The 12,611-nt window shown below is 41.2% G+C and overlaps 1 protein-coding gene across 5 annotated transcripts in view; it reads left to right on the forward strand.

Annotated features, from left to right (window-relative positions):
* The window catches only part of LOC124151396 (histone demethylase UTY-like), a 138,570-nt gene extending 131,827 nt beyond the window's left edge, over positions 1-6,743 (forward strand). For all 5 annotated transcript variants that reach the window (XM_048391415.1, XM_048391417.1, XM_048391416.1 and 2 more), the window contains 2 exons: positions 2-169; positions 1,017-6,743. In XM_048391415.1, the coding sequence (XP_048247372.1) occupies positions 2-169; positions 1,017-1,055 (207 nt within the window). In that variant the 3' untranslated portion in view covers positions 1,056-6,743. The remainder of the gene's footprint in view (position 1; positions 170-1,016) is intronic.
* The last annotated feature ends 5,868 nt before the right edge of the window (positions 6,744-12,611 follow it).

Below are 12,611 nucleotides of genomic sequence, written 5' to 3' on the forward strand. Positions count from 1 at the left end.
GATTGAAGTGTTCGATATCTTGTTTGTGACTGAGCAAGACAGGAAGTTTGTTGTCCACTGTCAAGACTGTGTGTACAAGACCAGCCCTGCACTCGAGGGAATCGTCGTCCTCAACCAATTTCTTATTGAAGATCTCACTGAAATCTATGATAAATTCCAACTGCACACTGTAAGTAGCACTCGGGTGAATGTCTGGATATTTATAAACTTGTTGGTTGTAAAATCGCCAAAATTACTTATGCATCATCTGGGCCCTTCTTTGTGGTCATCATCATTTGATGTACAGAGTTGCATCCCTTGGGCATGCTTGTTTGTTTGTTTGTTGTTTAACGCCGCACTCAGCAATATTCCAGCTATATGACGGCGGTCTGTAAATAATCGAGTCTGGACCAGACAATCCAGTGATTGAAAACATGAGCATCAATCCACGCAATTGGGATACGATGACATGCATCGACCAAGTCAGTGAACCGGACAACTCGATCCCGTTAGTCCCCTCGTACGACAACCATAGTCCCCTTTTAGGGCAAGCATGGGTTGCTGAAGACCTATTCTACCCCGGATCTTCACAGGTCCCTTGGGCATGCAAGTAATTTACGACCATTGGGTCCACCCCGATTATGTTTCTAGGTTTGTCAGCATCATACCCTTGCTCGTTGGTTTCACCAAAGTGGTAAACGTCTGAGACCTGCATGACTTCGGGCTTTCCTCCCACATCAAACTGACACGCTGTGATATAACAGGAATACTGTTCAATGCAGCGTTAAATCCAACTCAGTCGCTCACTCACTCACCCACTCTTGATTGTCTGGTTCATGCTTGATTATCTACAGTTCACCATATAAATAAAATTAAATATTTAAATTAAGAATTTATACAGCACATTTTCCAATTAACAACTGCTCAAATGCACTTAGGCCCTGATTGATGAAGTCAAAGGCTCTAGTATCGCTGGAATATTGCTGATAAATTGAGTGTCCTATATTGTTATTAACCCTGTCTGTTCTACTATGCAGGCCCCTCCAACACCATCGTTATCTCTGGTGTCCAGCTGAACACGCCCAACACTAGGCAGCAGCCGTGTACGACAACATCACAGCCAAACCCAGGGGATCAAAGTGTCATCTATGCAAATCTGCTCCAACCAGCCACTGCCCAGCCTACTGGATTCCAATAACTTTCATTTCTATCTCAGTTCTGTGGAGAGACCGGCAAGAATTCTTCTCAACTTGACAACCTGAATCACACGGAGACGTAGAAGAACAGTGTTTCTGCAGGGGATCCCATGGGATAATATTGCTGATATTTGACATGCATTAATATTAATGGTTTGAGTCTGGAGACTTTTTGTAATTCCACGTCGACCATTCATAATCTGAAGAACTGTTCTGAAGGAAAAGCTTGTCTACAGACAGCCCAAGCTAAGATACACATGTATGAAGATGAGAGGGGAAAAGCATTTCTACAGAGATTCAAAATGAAGAACGAATATAATACTGCAATAACATGTGCCCTCTATATCTGCATGGTTATGTTCATTGGGCATTTCTGTAGAAGGTTCAGATGTGAAGACTTCTGTTTTCTCTGTATGCATCGCCCATTATAAGAGTTTAAGTGTTCCAGCTTAGCTGAAAATGTTGCCTAGTTCATCTAGGGAGACTGTAGAACTTGTTACACATCAGTTCTCATCTGGCGGTACATTGGTAGAATATAGAATAGAATCATGTATACATGCACTTCTATAACTTGACAATGATACATATACTATAGGAAGCTTTAGATCTGAGCATCCCGGGTGTCAGTCAGTGAGACAGGACAAAGTAGAAGCTAAGAAAGACATTGCTGGGAATGGTTTCAGCTAGTCGAAGACATTACTCCTAATTAACCTGGAAGTCACTTTTTTCTTCCAATCAATGTATCTGTACATCAAGATCATTCTACATTAGCAGATTCACACTGCATCTGTGAATCAAGATCATTCTACAATAGCAGATTCACACAGCATCTGTGCATCAAGATCATTCTACAATAGCAGATTCACACTGCATCTGTGAATCAAGATCATTCTACATTAGTAGAGACACACAGCATCTGTGAATCAAGATCGTTCGGCGATAGTAGAAACACACTGCATCTGTGAATCAAGATCATTCTACATCAGTAGAGACACACAGCATCTGTGAATCAAGATCGTTTGGCGATGGTAGAGACACACTGAATCTGTGAATCAAGATCATTCTGCGATAGTAGAGACACACTGCATCTGTGAATCAAGATCGTTCGGCGATGGTAGAGACACACTGAATCTGTGAATCAAGATCATTCTGCGATAGTAGAGTCACACTTCTGGTAAGAGGAGAAGATTGTTTAACTGAGAAGTAACCTTGCCTGTACAAGTGCCAGCTCCAACCTTTCTCTGGATTTGTCTGGTGTTCTTCAAGACGATTCAGGGGTATCATCAATGAGCTGGAGTCACAGCTTCTGTCAATGTCTTCTTGTACACTTGACTAGTGTTTCTCTTGAAAGTGAACACAAGTGGCAATGGGTCACTTCCTGCATCAACTGTTATCTCCCTTTCTCAAGCACTAGGGGGCTCTTGTGTAGTTTCCCAACGTGGCAGACTTTGTTCACTGTAGTGTTCAATTGCAGTGTGGAGTTTGTACAGTTTGGGATTAATATTAGTTGGACTTTATTATAGATTTATAAAATGGTGGATGTATGTGTGTTGAATATGTGAGATGACCCCCTAGTGGCCATGAAGAGAACTATTTATAGAGTTCTCTCCCCTTTGACCAGATTCTAATATGCTGATTTTTTCAGTGGCTAATATATTTCCGCAAAATATTGCTTGTTCATATATACATAAACGTGTATTGATTGCTATTTCAGAAGAATATATAATTGTGATATGATCTTCATAGTTTCTGTGAGAAGGAAAGTGTGAATGGGGGAAAAATTCAATATTTCTTTTCGTCTTAAGCCTGATGATTGAAATCCCATGTCATTATCTCATATCATGGAGAGATTTATTTTCATTGGAAATGTTAGAAATTACATCTTGAAGTACTCTTTACTTGACTAATTTTTGTGTTGAAATTTTGTGATTTTTGCAGTTACATCTTTTAATGTTTGTTCTAAGTATACACAATCATTTTATTTGATATTTATGTTTATTAATACCTAGAATCTATACTGTAATTTACCTTTGTAGGAGTGTAGACGATTTAGTGCCAAACACCTATAAACTGCACATTAGTGGAAAATATCAAAAATAGCTGAAAAGTTGAACTCAGGTTTCAAATGTAGTCCGTGTATTATTATATACTAGTGATTCATGGTGACTGTCGTGCAATATGGCGATACATTGATTATTTCACTGTTACCAAAGCTGACCTACAGAAGAAGAAGAATCTGAAGCTGTTTTTACAATTAATGTCTTGTAGATGGATTGGACATTTACTCTGTAGAACGAAAGCATTTCTTCTGTGTAAAACTTGAGGAATAATTAAGTCATATGTCATGTCATCTTCAAGACTTTAAAACAGTCTTGCGAAATATTGTATTGAGGAAATATTGTAAGCTATGAGAACAATGCTGTCTGAAGTAAAAGCACAGTCATGTATCTTCATGTTCTGTAGCCCATTGTGTAACAAAATATATAATCTGTCACATTCTTTACTGGGCTTTTGTCAGTCAGGTTTTCGAATTGGAACTTGAGACACAGTGGGAGTTTAAATGTCCAGTTTTGTCTGAATCCAGTAACCCCCCCCCAGCTGTGTGGTGTCGAGGCCATCTGTCTGAGGTCATGTGACAGGATCTTGGCGTCCATTTTGGATCAGCCCCTCTACAGAAGCAGGTGTTGGACACCTTAGTCTAGACACCACAGCTTGTCTGAATGTAGGTGTTCAACACCCTGTGTCACACACGTCTGTGACTTCACCTTGTAAGACACCAGGTGTCCTTTCTAAGGCAGGTGTTCTCTTGTGTATTACATGACACCCGATCTCAAATTTCTCTGTGACACCATGTCTTACATCATTACCATCAGAATTTACACAAACATAGAAGCCTGTTTGGTCAAGTATGAGACACCAAATCTTGCATGTAACCCTTCATATTGAGCTTCCCAGTAATAAATGACACCAGATCATCTCATCCCTCCGTCATTGTTGATACCATCACAAGAATACTCTGTTGCCAAAAGTGCCCCTTGAGAACTCACTGCCACAGGAGACGTTTACAACAATGTTATTTTCACACATATACACGCTGTTTGAAATGGCAGAAGTCTAGAAGGCAGGATTTTCATTGTTAAGGTTTGTGAAGAAGGAAACCCATGTTAGGAGCAACGTTGAATGCAGATTGTGGAGGTTATCGCGTGCAAATTGGAGATCAGGATCAATATTTTGATGCACTACTAGCAACGTGTTATTTATTTTGGAAAAGTATTGTCATGAATTACCTTATTAGGTCATTATTCATTGGTAGGTGGCTTTCCTGCCTTGTGTGGGTGCACTTTAACCGTCAGAAAGTTGTGGACTATTTATTGGTAGTGTAGGACTGAAAGTTGTTGAATTTTCTCTTCTGAGGTATGTTAGTTATTCCGAGACCTGACTATGCATTGTTATTCTATCAACAGCTTGAACTGTTTTCTACCTCGGGACAACAAGTTACCATCTGCTGTCAAGTGCCAACCATCTGAAGTCACTTGCAATGTGCCATGTTTAACATACGAATTACCTCCAGCTGAAAATGGTACAGTCCAGATCAGAGAGGAGATTATTCCATCCTTCAAATCAAGGGGTCATTAATCAGTACATTGATTTTTGTTTTGCTGTTTTCAGTCCACGTATAGCATTTGCTCAGAAGTAGTGAAAGTTGTAACGTATATAAGCATATCAGAGAGAAACGAACAAAATCATTTGCTGCTGTGGTAATTGTTTGCATTTTGTCCATATGCATTTTGAGATTTGTTTATATCAATGCTCAGAATTGAATGTGTGTGCTTGAAAAAAAACAACATTGTCAGCAATGCCATCTTGCAAATAGTTTCAATAGAACATCAAACCATTTTGTAGTTAAAAACCAAATCTTGTTGCAAAATGGCTGACGCTGGAGTTAACATTATTCACACGCTCATTATGAATCATACATTTATTTTACAAAATACGAAAAGTATATCGTCAGTTTGTAAAAAAAATGTCAGTAATGCTCCTCAATGAATTCATTATCACAGACTCTCCATACATACACTCTACAGTGACTTAAAACATCATTTACAAGGGAGCTAACTCCGGGTATACCAACAAACAACATCGAACTGAGTACGAGCTTTGTATGCGGTAGGGATTTGATATATATATTTCAGAGAAATAACTTTATACATTTTTACTGGAACTACACCATGTGACAATTGTATCCGCTACAGTTATTGTTTCATACATTATATTTCATGTTTTTGATACAACTGAAGTTTGTTTTTTGGAAGGTTGTATATTTTTGGTAGTAATTTTCCTCTGTGTTTTCTGTTGCCTATGATGCACCCAGGTTTAGCAAGTTTGTAGAGCATAATATTAGATGCTGTTGTTAAACCTATATACTTCATTGTGCACCTGTGCTGTCCTATCGTTTTTGTACTTGTCAGCCATCTTTGATTTTCATGCCGACTTGTAAGGGAGTTTTGGCCAAGACTTGAGGCCTGGAATGTGTATAGATGGGTTGGACAGTCTTTAAGAAATGATCTTCACACAGTACACAGATTAAGATGAACTGATATTGAGTAAAAAAGAATGAATATATATACAGTTCTTAAAGATTGTCCCAAATTTTGTGTGTATGCATTGTGAGGGAATGTTTGTTTAATAACTCCATGTAAATTTGGTTTCTAAAGTTCTTTTTTTTTTAGGGTTTGTGAACAATGATTGATATGTGAAGGCGAATTTACATGTGGTAGTGAAACACTGTAAATTTGCTGTCTTCAAATTTTAAAACTTTGTTGTTTAGTAAAGATTTCATCAGTTTATGTACCATAAAAGACATTGTGTACATGATGACCTTTGATTTGATCAAATGTGCAGTTTGATCACTAAACCGGTTTCATGGATGTACAGAGATTGTCATGAGGTTGCCATGGCAACTTGGTGTAAATGTTTAGTTGTTTCATGAGAGATTTCAGCTTGGATTTATCTAGGTGGTTTTGTGATTTGTGCAGTCTGCAGAGTGTATAAAATACAGAGTGTACATTTTGTGGTTGGATATTGAAGAATTATCTCCCTTTGGTGAATATTGTGGCATGGAGAAGAAATTTATAATTTGTCTTGCTTGAGCACCCAGGAAGGGACCATTTGTCATGACTGTATTTAACTTATTTCATTGTTTGCAAAGCTGCTAATCCCAAATTAGATTGGCATGTTACGCCATTTTTGCACTGATCTCAAGTCATTTCAATTTGTTAATATTCGTTATTTCTGCAATATTGAAAATGGGAGATAACTCTTAAAATTTATTTCTCGGGTCCTATTATTGAATAGTGTTTCCTTTTTCATTCTTTTGATAAAGCTCTAGTGTTCTGATTGTTTGTGCATATTTGTTATTCTCATGATGATGTGTTAGAGATGACATAAAGGTTTGAATCCTGAAATTTCATGAATGATTGTCATCTTGGGTTTATCATAAAACTGTCGCGTCTCTGTATATGAACCATTGTCGACTATTTATTGTGTTCATTAAAATTATCTTTCTGACAGACTTGTATGTATTTGTGTTCAGTTTTCCTTGTTCTCTTGGCCGGAAGTTTGACGGAAAAGTCACATCATCAGTTATGAGGTCAGTCTGTAAAAAATCAGATCAATGATGCTTCAACCAAGTCAGCGAGCCAGGTCACCCAATGCCACAAGTCGCCTCTTACAATAAGTAAAAATCAGCGAGCGCCAGGCAGGGTAACAACCATCTTCCCGAGGCAAGAGTGTAAACTGAATATAAAAGTCCAGTTTCCACCCTTGCCGAACTAGGCTGGTATTATGTAGTTACATTTTGGCTGGACTAACGAGTCTATGTATAGTCAAATCAAAATCGCGCAATGAAATCGAAATCCGTTTCCTAAACTGTCATGCAGATTTCAGTCATTGCAGGATTTGCAAAGCATGTGCACTGCCAACTCGGTGTCAGCAGATATTTTCCAAATCTTTTCATGTTTTTAATCAAGGTACGGTGGAGAAGTTTCAACTTCCTGAAATTCTTCCTAAACTTCGGGTTCATAATCAGAAGGACAGGGGAGGCCGTTGTATTCTGGTCATCTAAACGGTTACAGTTGAGGCTTTGGTTGGTTGGTTTGTTGATTAACGCCACACTCAACAATATTCAAGCTATATGACGGCGGTCTGTAAATAATCGAGTCTGGACCAGACAATTCAGTGATTAATATCATGAGCATCGATCCACGCAATTGGGATCGATTACATGCATCAACCAAGTCCGTGAGCCTGACCACCTGATCCCGTTTGTCGCCTTTTACGACAACCATAGTCACCTTTTACAGCAAGCATGGGTTGCTGAAGACCTATTTAACCCCGGAATCTTAACGGGTCTACAGTCTAGGCAGCTAAGAGGGTGCACGTAATGCCCATGTAAATAACTCGGTCCCACACGGGCCACACAGGCGTTTCTGTTATGGAACAGCCAACCCGTGGACAGATATTGCCAGCCATGGACACCTTTTGGCGATGACCCACATGGGCATTACGTGCACCCTCTGGTTTCACTAACTGCCATGGTGGAGAAGACAAAAGCTGAGTGGGGGCTATATTTTCAAGATTTATAATTCTTGCAAAATACTACACCTCTATCACATCATTGCCATAAATTCCTGTTTATGCTGAAAACCACACTATAATTTTTTGTATAAATTTTCAACAGACGTCCACTACACTGCCACCATATCCATAGTTGTGAGGAAAACCCTATCACTTGCCATGGGCGCTACCGCGCATGCGCCAGACGGGTATCCAGTCACTTCTAATCCTGTGTGTCCTGATGACAACAAGGACAAAAAATTTGTACACGTGATTGGGTTCCACACTACATAGCACATTGATCTTCAAGAATCACAGTCTGCAAGCAGTGAACAGTTCTACTAGAACGGGGGTATAAAAAGATCGGACGATCTCATAAGTAATTAGTTTATGGGAAGTGTTGTGGGATGAGATCCTCAGCTCAGAAACAGACACCCGTCTGTTCGGGCTGTGGCCAACACCAAGTCCCTGGTGACCCTCACCCCAGATGTCTTGCTTGCCAGAAAAGCAGCTGCACACAGAAGTCTAGATGCACCTACTGCGAGCCTCTATCAAAAGAAAAAAATGAAAAGCTCTCCAAGGCATGGGCCAATAATCGGGACTATAAAAGGTGTACTAGAGCTTCTACTTCTATTAAGAGGAAAGTGATTAAGCCATCGGAGGTTTTTGATCACGTGGGTGACAAGAGAGTGTCACAAGAGGATGAGGTTAGAAGACCTCGTGCCTCATCCCACTCACCCAAAGTTAAGGAGCAGATGTATTTTACCGAGTTCGAAGATCTCCCTAACTTACATCCGGCGGCGTTAGGCATGGCCGATCGTTGTAAAAACGACGCTCCCCCTCTACCCCTTTAACTTAAATGAGTTCAGGACAAGATAATGATAATGAATTTAGACAAAGATCGAAAGCTGTTTATGACAGCACACCCTCATACAGCAGAAATACACAAGGCTACGCTAAATCAGATTCTGAGGACAATAGGAGAGTCATTCATAGAGACAGAGAGTATCAGACATTATCCTACCATGAACATCATAGGGCACACCGTGAATCACGGACAATGCATAGAGAAAAACATCAATCTCCCTCTAGCTCCCATGACAAAAGATCTGACATAGACCGTGCATATCAGCATAGAAAACCTAGACGTTCGCCTTCCCATACGGTATCAAAATCCAGATCAAGGGACAGAGAAAGCGAGGCAAGGATTACGTCACCTTCCTCCACTTATAAAACACGTGACTCCCACTCAGCTTATGGTAGATCCGGCAGTCGGGATCACGCAACCCCCAGCCATTCGTCTCACCCCCAGGGCAATCAGAATAGGGGTTGTGGGTCTTTAGGTCTTACTGACATTTCAAGCTATGGGGACACAGCTTTTGATGATGAATTCAGACCTAACCATTATCCTCTTAAAGACATCGTTGCTGAACTTTATGAGCTTATGCCGTCATTAAAACCAGAAAAGGATAAGACTTCTAAACCCTTGTTTACGTGCAGGGTATGAGGAGCCTGGCAGGGAGACTGTAGAACACCATACCCTTCCCCGTCCATCCTATATGGACGACGTTATCAAGAAAACAGAAAATTCTTTGAAATTTTACTACGGGCGCTAGCTCTAAATTGAGGTCTACGTACAACAAATATCCGTACAAAATTCATGATGATTCCTTTGCAGAACAGATTAGCATTGATGATGAATACCATGAGTGGGTTAAACAACCTAACCCCATGATGCGCACAGAAATGTCCAAAATCAAGTACTTAGACAAAATCAACAAACAGATGATTAATGTCAGTTCTTACATTAACTGGTTAGCAGCGGGCATTCGCCACTTTTTACCCTCGTACAACCAGACCAATGATCTACATTAGACGCTCCCTTTGAGATGTCACATCACGAGGCTCGTTTCATACACATTGGACCACATACTGAGGATGCAGTAGGAACTACAAACTTCACAGGTCTGGATGTCAGCGCAGTTTCTGAACATGCAAAGAAAACACTTAATACATCAAATTAATCATGCTATACGAGAACCGTTAAAGAACTCATTGATGGCACAGTCTATTACTTCACCTAAGATGTTCAACGGTAGATTGGAATCAGTGAAGGAAGCCATTGCCTCTTCTACCAGTCAGAAATTTCAAGAATCCATCATATCGTTAGCCTCCAGTTTGCATAGACGGCCTACAGAGATTCATCACCAACAGAATCCTAGACGTCGACGTGTCCAGTCTAGCCGGGATTCTTTTCGTCCCTCTACGCAGAAGTACAGTTCATATCAACCCAGGTACAGGAACTTCAAAGAGGTTCATCCCACTTCACAAAGAGGTGTTAACAAAGGAAGAAGCAGTCGCAGAAGGGGCTCCCTCCGGAGATGACTCAACCAAGAATCTACAGACACGTCCAGACCCTATCGACATCACCTGCCCAATTGACAACGATTTAGATTTACGGAAGATCAAAGACATGACCTCTTTAGATCCAGTCGAGCTAGCCGGTCTCACAGACATCGACCCAAGACTACCCAAGTTCAGCATTCATCCTTCTCCGGGTACAGTAGGAGGCCGTCTTATGAAGTACGCAGAAAACTGGAAGGCAATCACAGACGACTCATGGTTACTCCAAGTTGTAAGAAGAGGCTACAAACTTCACTTCTTAAAAAGACCAAGGCTAGTCATCCATCCTACTGGACCCAGATACCACCTATCAGGACCGAAATTGATTGCAGCCGAAGTGGCCTTAGAAATTTTTTTTGCAAAAGGAGCTATCAGCACCCTAGAAGAATCAGGCACCACTCTCGGATTCTACTCCCCAGTATTCCTGGTACCAAAGAAAAATACTACAGAGATGCGACTTATCATAGACCTGAAAGTCCCGAACAAAGAATATCTGGAAATACCACCCAAGTTTCAGATGGAGTATAGATCTCCAAGACGCGTATCTTCACGTATCTATCCATCAAAGTCATTGGCGGTACCTACGCTTTGCTGTCAACGGTCAGTGATACCAATTCAGAGTACTTCCATTCGGCATATCCATCGCCCAATGGTTATTCACCACGATCACCAATCCCATCATCGGGTTTGCACATCTAAAGCTCATAAGACTTCACGGATACAAAGACGATCAGGACAAATCGCAAATCAGTTTAAACACAGTGTGTATCATCCAACTTCTCACTCAACTAGGATTCCTGGTTCATCCTCAAAAATCAGAGCTAGTACCCACTCAAGACATCACCTATATAGATGCAAGATTTATACTCAACAAGGGCATAGTAGCACCCCCAGAGGACAGATATGCAAGAGTAGAACACATGATAACAATCGCTCTCGATCAACCCATCAAGTCAAGATGCTGGTGGATGTCATGTCTAGGCTCGCTCACATCTATCCAAGATCTAACCTACAGAGGCTGACTACAGTTACGACCTCTACAGATTTGGGTGAACACCAACAAAAACCTAGAGCTGGAAGCATTAATCCATCCTCCACAAGATCAAATATCAGAACTCCATTGGTGGCTAAATCGTCAAAATGTCATGCCAGGCATCCCACTCTATTACCCCACCCCTCTATATCAACTCTACACAGATGCGTCAGGAGAAGGTTGGGGTGCCATATGGACGATGTTACCATTCAGGGAAAATGGTCCTCCCAAGAGAAAGAATTACACATCAATTGTCTAGAAATGAGAGCGATTTATCTAGCATTAACAGCATGGCTAGATCGACTACACCATTCGTTAGTAAAAATCGCCACAGACAACTCGACCCTGGTCGCTTACATTCAGCACCTAGGAGGCACAAGGTCCCTACCTTTACTGAAGGAGGTTACACGTTTATATGCCTTGGTAGAATCAGTAAATTGCAAGATCTAAGCAAGACACATACCGGGCAAGCTAAACATCCTAGCAGATTATCTATCCCGGCAGAACAAGATAGTACCCACGGAATGGTCACTACATCCCGAGGTGTTCAAGTGGATAACCCAACAATGGGATACTCCGAACCAAGATCTTTTCGCCACAAGTCTCAACAACAAAGTACCAGTCTACGTCAGCCCAGTACCAGATCCACTAGCACTCCAGGTCGATGCGCTCTCCATGGAATGGGAGGGGATGTTCGCATACGCATTTCCCCCTTGGGCTCTCCTAGACAAAGTACTGAAGAAAATAGAGGAAACAGACTGCGTCATTATCCTCATAGCCCAGGCATGGTCGAACAGGACTTGGTTTCCGAGATTACTACAACTACTGATAGAATTACCTCTGAGGGGCGGTGGGGTAGGCTAGTGGTTAAAGCGTTCGCTCGTCACGCCGAAGACCCGGGTTCGATTCCCGACATGGGTACAATGTGTGAAGCCCATTTCTGGTGTCCCCCGCCGTGATATTGCTGGAATATTGCTAAAAGCGGCGTAAACCCATACTCAATCAATCACCTTTGAAACTCCCAGTACGTCACGACCTATTGAGACAACCAAAGACGGACATATTTTACGGCCGCCTCGACAACCTCCATCTTCACGCTTGGAAGTTATCTCGAATAAAATGCAAGCCGCCGGATATTCTAAATCAGCTGCACAAAGAGTGGCTAGATCATGGAGACCAGCTTCATCTGCTCTATACAATAACTGATGGGACAAGTTCGTCGAGTGCAGAATGGGAAAGCAGTTAGACGGAAAGATTACGATACCTATAGTGGCTGAATTCTTGCTCTGTCTCAGGAACCACAAGAAATTACGACACGGCACTATCGAAGGATATAGGTCAGCCTTAGCATCGCTATTACAACACGATGACCTATCTATAGGTAC

Source organism: Haliotis rufescens, unplaced genomic scaffold (assembly GCF_023055435.1).
Source record: "Haliotis rufescens isolate VD_foot unplaced genomic scaffold, xgHalRufe1.0.p SCAF_9, whole genome shotgun sequence".
Lineage (NCBI taxonomy): Eukaryota > Metazoa > Mollusca > Gastropoda > Lepetellida > Haliotidae > Haliotis > Haliotis rufescens.